General features: G+C 56.0%; 1 protein-coding gene across 1 annotated transcript; it reads right to left on the bottom strand.

Annotated features, from left to right (window-relative positions):
• Window positions 1–420: 420 nt before the first annotated feature.
• POU3F2 (POU class 3 homeobox 2) lies at window positions 421–1,746 on the bottom strand. Its single transcript, XM_054722469.1, has one exon. The coding sequence runs from the start codon at window positions 1,744–1,746 to the stop codon at window positions 421–423; it is 1,326 nt and encodes a 441-aa protein (XP_054578444.1).
• Between the last annotated feature and the right edge of the window lie 6,633 nt (window positions 1,747–8,379).

The raw sequence follows: 8,379 nt of genomic DNA, 5'->3' as shown, positions 1-8,379 counted from the left end.
TAGGAAGCTGTGTTTTGTATTTATCACGGCTTGGTAGATTTTTGTTTTTGGTAATTTATTTAGTTTTGCCAGGTATTTATCTCACTCCTTCTCTCTCTCTCTCTCTCTCTCTCTCTCTCTCTCTCTCTCTCTCTCTCTCTCTCTCTCTCTCTCTCTCTCCTTACTCTGTGAGACACTCCACTCCATTGCCTGGGTACTAGCCTGTAAAGGTCAAAACACATCATTACACCTGCTACCGTTTGGATAACCCAGTGCCTTAGTTGCTTTCCTTATTTTTTTTTTTTCTTCTTAAGGGACGGGGAAATAATAATTAAAAATAAAAGAACAATCAGAAGTTAGAGAGGGAACAAGGGGGCCGGGAAAGGGCGGTGGGCCAGAGGGGAGGGAGAGCCCCACGCTCTGCCCCTCCCCCGCTCGAGTTCACTGGACGGGCGTCTGCACCCCGTGGTGTGGTGGCGTGTCCCTACTCCCCCCGTACACATCCTCGGCGCCCGGCAGAGTCCCTCCGGGAGGGGTCATCCTTTTCTCTTTCTGTCTCCTGTTACAAAACCAAACTCTCACCACCTCCTTCTCCAGCTGTAAGCTGTCCGCGAGGGAGGTGATCTCCTGGGCCGAGGGCTTGGGGCATTTGAGGAAATGGCTCTCCAGAGCCCCCTTGACGCTCACCTCGATGGAGGTCCGCTTTTTCCTCTTGCGCCCCTGCGCTGCGATCTTGTCTATGCTGGTGGGGCTGCCCGAGGACGAGTCCGCCTCCTCCAACCACTTGTTCAACAAAGGCTTCAGCTTGCACATGTTCTTGAAGCTCAGCTGCAGGGCCTCAAACCTGCAGATGGTGGTCTGCGAGAACACGTTGCCGTACAGGGTGCCCAGCGCCAGCCCCACGTCCGCTTGGGTAAATCCCAGTTTGATCCTCCGCTGCTTGAACTGCTTGGCGAACTGCTCCAGGTCATCCGAGGTCGGCGTGTCCTCGTCCGAGTGAGGGTCGTGGTGGGCGCCGGGGTGGCCTGGCGGGCCCGGCGGGGGCGGCGGCGGCTGCTGGTGCGGGTGCGAGTGCGGGTGCGGGTGGTGGTCTGCGTGGTGCGGCTCCTCGTGCGCGTCCCGCAGGCCGTGGTGGTGCAGCCCCGCCGGCTGCCCGCCGGCGCCCAGCATGCCGTTCACGGTGAAGCTGGGCTGTGAGTAGAGCAAGCCGCCGTTGGACGCTCCCATGGAGGGCGGGAGGTGCGCTGCCGCCGCCGCGCTCCTCCATGCCCCGGGCCCCGGGTGGTGGTTGGCGGCGTGGTGCACCAGATGCGGTGGCCGCTGCTGCTGCTGCTGCTGTTGTTGCTGCTGCTGCTGCTGCTGCTGCTGCTGTTGCTGCTGCTGGTGCTGCTGCTGCAGGGCGCCTGGCCCGTGCAGCTCGTCGCCGCGGCCGCCCTGCTGTACCACCACCGAGGGCTTGATGTCCGGCTGGCCCAAGGGGCTGGTGGACCACGGGGAGCCGTCGCCGCCGCCCCCGCCGCCACCCCCGCCCCCGCCGCCTCCGCCGCCGCCCCCGCCGCCACCGCCGTGGGACAGCGCGGTGATCCACTGGTGAGCGTGGCTGAGCGGGTGCCCGTTGCTCTGCAGCGCGCCGTAGTCGCCCTGCACCAGGCTCTGCGCCTCGCGGTAGCCCCCGGCGCCCTGCTGCATGCCACCCGGCGGCTCGGCGTGCACGATGGAGGCGCTGGAAGTGAGCAGGCTGTAGTGGTTAGACGCTGCGGTCGCCATGACTCTCGGAGCCGGACTGAGCGCTCAGGTTAAAGGAGCCGCGCATTTGACAGTTACTTTTTCGCCTCGGGCTCTTCTCTTCCCTCGCTCTCTCTCTCTCTCTCTCCCCCGGCGGGCAGCTCGACGACGCCTGCTCCGACGCCTTCTGTTGCTGCTGCTCCTGCTATTACTGCTGCCGCCGCCGCCACTGCCTCTCGCCCGCCCTCGCTCTTTCTCCTCCTCTCCCTCCTTCTTGCTTCGCTCACTCTCAGACTAGCTCTGCGCGCCCCCCTCTCCCTGTTCTCTCCAGCTCTCTCCCGCTCTCTTGGCAGAGCCGGCTTGCAGCGGCACGCGCCTGGGCCCCGCCCCCTCCGCCCCCTCCCATTGGCTCCGCGCCCTTTGATTTACGTGGATACCACTAGCAACCTCCCAGGCCGGCGCCGCTGATTGGCGCAGAGCTACTCCTCCTCCTTGCCCCCCTCCCGGGCGCGGAGTCCTCCTAGCCCTCCTCCAGTGCCCCCTCGCCACCGATTCAGATTCTCTTAGATCTCACCTCCCCTTCTTCTCCACCCTGGGGCCTCCACCGCCCATCTCCAAAGGGCCCCGCCCCCCATCTGTCTCCCTAGCCGACTGGCCAGGAGGGGGTAGGGGTTTGGGGGCAGGAGCTGGCCCCTGCGCACTATGGATCTCAACCACTTGGAAGAATTGGGTGGGTGGATAGGGGGTGTCGGTCCACCTTCTTTTCCCTATAGGGCTGAGGCGGGGGGGGGGGGGGGGGGGGGGTGCGAGGGGGTGAAGAAGGAGGGAGGAAGAGAAAGGCAGAGTTGCACCGAGCCGGGAGGCGTCTGATTTTTATTCACCTTGGGACACACACATATCAGCGTCTCTTAAACCTACAACCAGAAGCCCGACTTCCTTTCCCCACACGGTTAGAATTTCAGCGCACGAATGTTTCCTGCTCCAGGGGGTGCGGACACTTTTGCCCTCCATAAAGGTCTTTTCCCCTCCACCCCAACGCTAGCGCAGGCTCTCTTCCTTTTAGGTTCCAGGTCCGATTGTCTCCCAGCCCCTCCACCAGAGGCCCCCACCCAGAGGCAGGCTCAGCCCGCGCATCAGCTTGCGAGAGAGACTCCTGTGGTAAGGCGCTCTCTTTGACAGCGCTGCGGGCCGGACTGAAAGCAAAACAAAACTCTCAAAGTCTATGTCAGATTCCCACACTAGGGCGCGCGCACAGTTTTTAGTTTAGAAAACCCGGAGCCTGCGCGCAGACCGTTGCCTTGTGCGAGGCTACAGGAGCGCTGGCAAAGGGGTGCCCAGCCCCCGGGTGAGATGGAGGCACCAAGGGCCGCCCCAGAGAATCCGAGCCGCCGGTGCTGCGTGAGCGCTTCCCTGCACTCCTGGCGCTTTTCGACGCCACTTTTCCGTTAGCTGCTTCGATGGGGAGGAAGAGTGTGTGATTGACGATGGGCTGATGCCAGAGGAGCTTCCCTAATCAGTAACTTCTGTGGACGCCAGTGGGTGGGGTTGGTCAAACTCTCAGGCGCTCTTCTGGCGAAGCTCCCTACTTAGTCTTCCGTCCTGAACTCCACAGAGAGACGGAGGGACGGTGCACTAGCGGTGCCAATCCGCTCAGCACGAGCCAGACGCGCTGTCAGTTTCCTAGCCGAGCCCGGGCAGGTGCCTGCAGCAGTTTGGAGCCTGTGAGGCGGCTCGGAGAGGCCTGGGCGCGGACCCAGGCGGAAGCATCGGACTGCCGAGCTAGGGCCAAGCTAATGGCGGCGCCTATACTTCGAAACGAATCACTGGTTGCTGCTGGGGAAGGGCAGAAAGACCTCAAGGAACTTGATCGAGTCTCCCCCTTTCCCCCTTGGCCCCCGCGTGTTGTAGCGCTAAGGCCGGTGCTGCTGGCAGTCACGGGTTTGCGAAGGAGACCGAGTCAATGCCCAAGGGGAGCACTTTGTTGGAGCTTCTGAGCATCTTAATCGAGACACCAAAGTAGAGCGGACCAGAGAATTCATCATGACTAACGAGGAGCGGAGGAGCTCTTTGGGGAGTGGCTGATCTGTTTATAAATCACCACATTGAGCACCCGACGGGGCGAGGCACTGTGGCTGCGGATTTCCACGTGCCCTGTGTTTATGAGCGTGTGGGTGGGAGAGAGCGAAATGGTTAGGGGAGGGTCGAGCCCACGGGCTACCAGCGGGACGGACCTGCAGCCCCGACGCGCGCACCCGCGCGGCGAGGCGAGGACACACACCGTGTGCGGCGAGATCGCAGCGCAAGCGTGGAGCCACTCTGGCCACGCGCCTAGGGGCTGCTCAGAATCCGGTAACTCTGTCCAGCTCCGAAAAGAGGGGAAAACGTCCGAGGCTCGGAGCGCGCCGACTCCGCGGCTGGCCCCGGCAGCTCCTGCACCGGGAGCGAAGAGACCTGGCAGCTGCCTAGCCTCCCAAACGGTGGGCGCACGGCTCCCCTGGGGCTTTGGGAGCGCACTGGCCGCTTGCCAGCCGCGTCAGGTCACGGCCTTCGGCGGCCTTCTCACTCCCCCCCAAACCCCCACCACGCCTCTCCCTCTCCACCTCCGGCTGGGAGATTTAGAGCTCCCACAGATTGAAGAATCCAGCCTCCGGGAAGGGCCGCGTCCGGACACGCAGCAGCTCCCCCTCCCCCTTCCGGGGCAGGTGTCAGCTTTTCTCCAGATTTGATTTCACATGTCTCCAGGGACAAGCCCCTTTGCAGCCTGTGGGGTGATACACTTGAGCGAAGAAAAAGGTTTCCAGGCGCCGCTCTGAGGGAACCGAGGCAGCAGGACTTGGAGTCAGTTTAAAAGCTCCCCCACCCTTCTCTCCTTCTACTCCCACCCCCGCCCCCAACTCGGGCTTAGGGCGCTGATACGTGTACGTGGAGGTGGGCAAGAATAGGCTGCACGTGTACATGAAAACTTCCTGTCTGCAATGGGACTTCACTGGAGATTACTGTTCCACGATTCATTCTATTTGACGTCTCCAGTCTCCACTCCACCCCCACCCCCGCCTCTTTTTACTTGCAGGCGACAGAGCCGAAACGTTCCCAACCGGGTAAACTCTGGTAGTTCTATGAGATTAACACACCCAATAAATCCTCGGGACTACACAAAGCAAGCTCTACCCCTGGCCTCAGACTCCTTATCCCCCCCCCCCCCCCCCCATCCCGGGAGCCGGGCCAATCGCCGGGAGGCGCGCACTGAGGCTCTGGGTACCACCTCCCCCCAAACCACCCTAGCCTCCCGGCCAGTTGCCGGAGGCCCGGTTGGCGCGAATGGCGGGTACTGAGTAGCTTCGGCTTCCAGTCTGCCTCGCTTCGGTGTCTCCCTGGGGCTCCGGAAACCTGGGCAATCGGAGCTTTTACCTCCAGAAGGGGTCTTCTCCGTCCGTTACTCTCCCTCCGCCCCCAGCGCCAGCGCCTGCGCCTTTCTTTGCGTCTGACCCCGCCAGGGCAGAATTCGCTTGTCCTTGTCCGCCTGCTATTTCCCCCCAAACGCATAAAAGAACGTTGAAGGTGTCTCAGAGAGACACCTCCAGGTTTTGATTTAGCTCATTCCCTTTCACTGTTCAAAGCAGCTGTTCAAATACAGAGGCTGCTTAGGTTGACGTGGAGAGGATTTCAAACAACCCTAAAATGCTTTGAACTGACAAGGTGTCTCCCTGTCTCCCTCACTCCCGCACAGCTCCCCGAGATCACTCTCTAGGACAATGGATGAGCAGACGGTTCCTGCGGGCCTCGCTGCCTCTGGAGCACACTGCGGGGTCCCCTGGGCCCCTTCCTCAAGTACTGGCTCCGGGCACCTGAGAGGAGATCTTGGCAAGAGTGCCAGTCCATTCCCTTTCCCTAGGAAGGACTCCCTCTGCTCAGTCCGTATCCTGACTAAGCCTGAAGAAATGGTGAGAACTCCCTCCTGCTGGCTTGGAGAGGAAAGAACTCAGCTAATCCGAGTTTAACCCAAAAGACCCGCATTTGTCCCACATTGTCACCCCTCAGAAAGAAGAGGCGGGCCTGTATCAGTAGCCCCCAGCACCCTCACCCAAGGCCCCTGAAGTTACCTCACCTGAGTAGCAGTAATGGGACTGATCTGTGCACTCCAACTTGAACTCTAATTTATTAACTCGTTCATCTAGCAAACACACTCACACCATATGTAAAATGTCATTTATTTATTCCTATATCCTAGGATTTGACAGAAAAACCACCATACACTGAGCTGAAAGAACAGTTATTAAAATAGAGGTGAGAGGATATTCATTTGATAGAGCTTTATTTATTTTCTATGTATTCCTACGGTAATAGAAATAGAGATACAAAGGAAATTTTCTTAGGAGGTGGCAACACAGGTAAAACTGCCTCCTGGTATTTTCTTTTAAATGTATCCACCTTGGATGAGGATTGTTTGAATCCCTTCTCCTTCTCCTTCTCCTCCATCTTCTGCCTTGTCCCAGGCATTCATTTCCATCTTTCTTCTCCCCTGCTGGCTCCAGGAGCTGATTTGGTGGAGAGCTCCCCCACAGTTGAATGGAACTTCTTTGCTAAGGGCCTACAGAACGTCAAACTGAGGCTCCCACTTCAGAGCTGCAGCTTTAAACAGCCAGTGCACACAAAGAGGCAGCTGGCTGCTTTAATAGAAACCTCCTTAAAGCTTCAAGAACGGCAAGCTTGGGATGCATTTATAAGCATGAAAAATGCTTTTCCAAGTTGCCAGTTCTTTTGAGAAATACAATCAACATTTACTGTTAAAAAGGACAGAAATTAACATCTTTAACTATGTAGCAGCACAGTGTATCCTAAATTTAAAAAATATCCCATATAGGTTTATGTGTTACTATCTATTCATACATTTTACAAGTTTCTAAATGTGCATCTGTCTCCATGTTATAAGTGGTCTTGAAGAAGGAAAAGTTTTCTGAAAGTTGAAACTCTCATTCTTCATCTGCTTCGCACGTCTGTTTGTCCATGCATCACATACAAATGATTATATTTTATCTTGACTACTGTGTCAACCAGTGAGATGTAATGTTGTAAGTTGAGTATTTGAAATAAAATTACTTGAATTCATGGATAGTAATCTCTTTCTGCTTTTATTCCAGTTCTGAATCTCATTATTAAAAGTGACCCCCCTTTGTAGTCCAAAAGTCAATATTTTTATAGGCAGGCAAGGCATGAAGATTTCTAAAACCATATCACCCAGACAGTCTAGCTGTTTCAGGGATTCTTTTGAGTAACTTATGAAAGAAAACCTGGTAAATTTTGAGTGGTGAATATGAGGCCTTACAGGGGAGAAAGCATAAAGGACATAGTTCATCAATGTGCAAGATAAATTCTATTTGGAGTTAATATAGTTGTTTATACTGAAATATCAGGAAAAGAACTCGCGGTGATTGGTGGCTCCTAGTTCCCTTCCTGAAAATTCGTTTTCAAAGTACTAACAGTTAAGTGACTTCCTAACAATGGAGCCTGAAGGTGTCCCTCCCCACCCCAATTTCCCTACCCCCTCTTAAAGCAGGTGGGTGGCCGGCCACCAGGAGGAAATGACAACTCTTATAAACTAAAGTGATTTCAACAGAAACCACCTTAGCTCTAAAGCTTCGGGAGATGTACTAAGATGAGGCTTCTGCCTCGGTCCTTTCCCTCTCTGATCTTTGGGAGCAATTTAAGAAGAGGAAGGCCAGGGGCCAGCGTGGTGGCCACACATGTCAGCGCACAGACACGCTGGGGAAGAATGCCCTCAGCTATTTCATTGGTGCGGTGCCCAAGAGCTAGGACTGGGTTTCCATCGCTGGGGAATCAGGTTGCATTTGGTCGAGGTTGAACTTCGGATTTCTTATTACGGCTGCACAGAGCACGCGAATGTACATCTCTTCTGAAGTGTACGAGTGCACTTAACAGTGGCGTTGCTAAGGGGGTCTTGGGGACAGCAGCCAACCGGGGGCGGGGGGGGGGGGGGCGGGGGTAAGGTGGGGGGAGAGGGTGATGCACGGGGCGAATTTTTTCTTGAGAGCAGTTAACCACAGCGGTAATAGCTGTGGGGCAGGACGTCTGCTAAGGTCTCTGAGTGTTGGAACTGTCCTTTCAGTCACCTTTGGACTGAATGAAATTCGAGATGATTATTTTTTAAAGACAGATTTCCAGAATATGGATCCCGAGAATGGAGAGACTGACATTGTCTGAAGCCTTAGGCAGGATGAAAGCAAAGAGAACACCTCACCCCTCTCGTCTTTCCTGCGATTTTTTCCGAGGGTAATCTAGGGCAGCTGGGTCCCAGCATTAAATGCAAAATAGGAAAAGAGGACTCGGCCCAGTCACAGGCCTGATCGCATTAATGCCCTAGGTCACAGGCAGAGAATAATGAATAGGCGCGGAGCTCAGTTCGTGGAAGGGAACTTAATTAACCTTGGGAGAGTGAAAGAAAGTCAGAGATCATGCCTAGGACCTTGGTTTTAGGATGCTTATATTTACGTGAAGGTGTTTGTGTGTGACCAGGGGTGTGTGTGTGTGTGGGGGGGGGAGGGAGTAGTTTGCTTTGTGCGTTATACTAATCATTTTTTTAACCCTGCAAAAAGCAGGGATTTGTGCCACTCAGGGCCATGCAACCACTCACACAAAACCGCGGAGAACTCGGCGGTG

Source organism: Eptesicus fuscus, chromosome 10 (genome assembly GCF_027574615.1).
Source record: "Eptesicus fuscus isolate TK198812 chromosome 10, DD_ASM_mEF_20220401, whole genome shotgun sequence".
NCBI lineage: Eukaryota > Metazoa > Chordata > Mammalia > Chiroptera > Vespertilionidae > Eptesicus > Eptesicus fuscus.
This window is presented reverse-complemented; position numbering and strand designations above follow the sequence as displayed.

Coding starts and splice junctions, on each gene's coding strand:
- POU3F2 (XM_054722469.1), bottom strand. CDS start 1,746: ATGGCGACCGCAGCGTCTAACCACTACAGCCTGCTCACTTCCAGCGCC.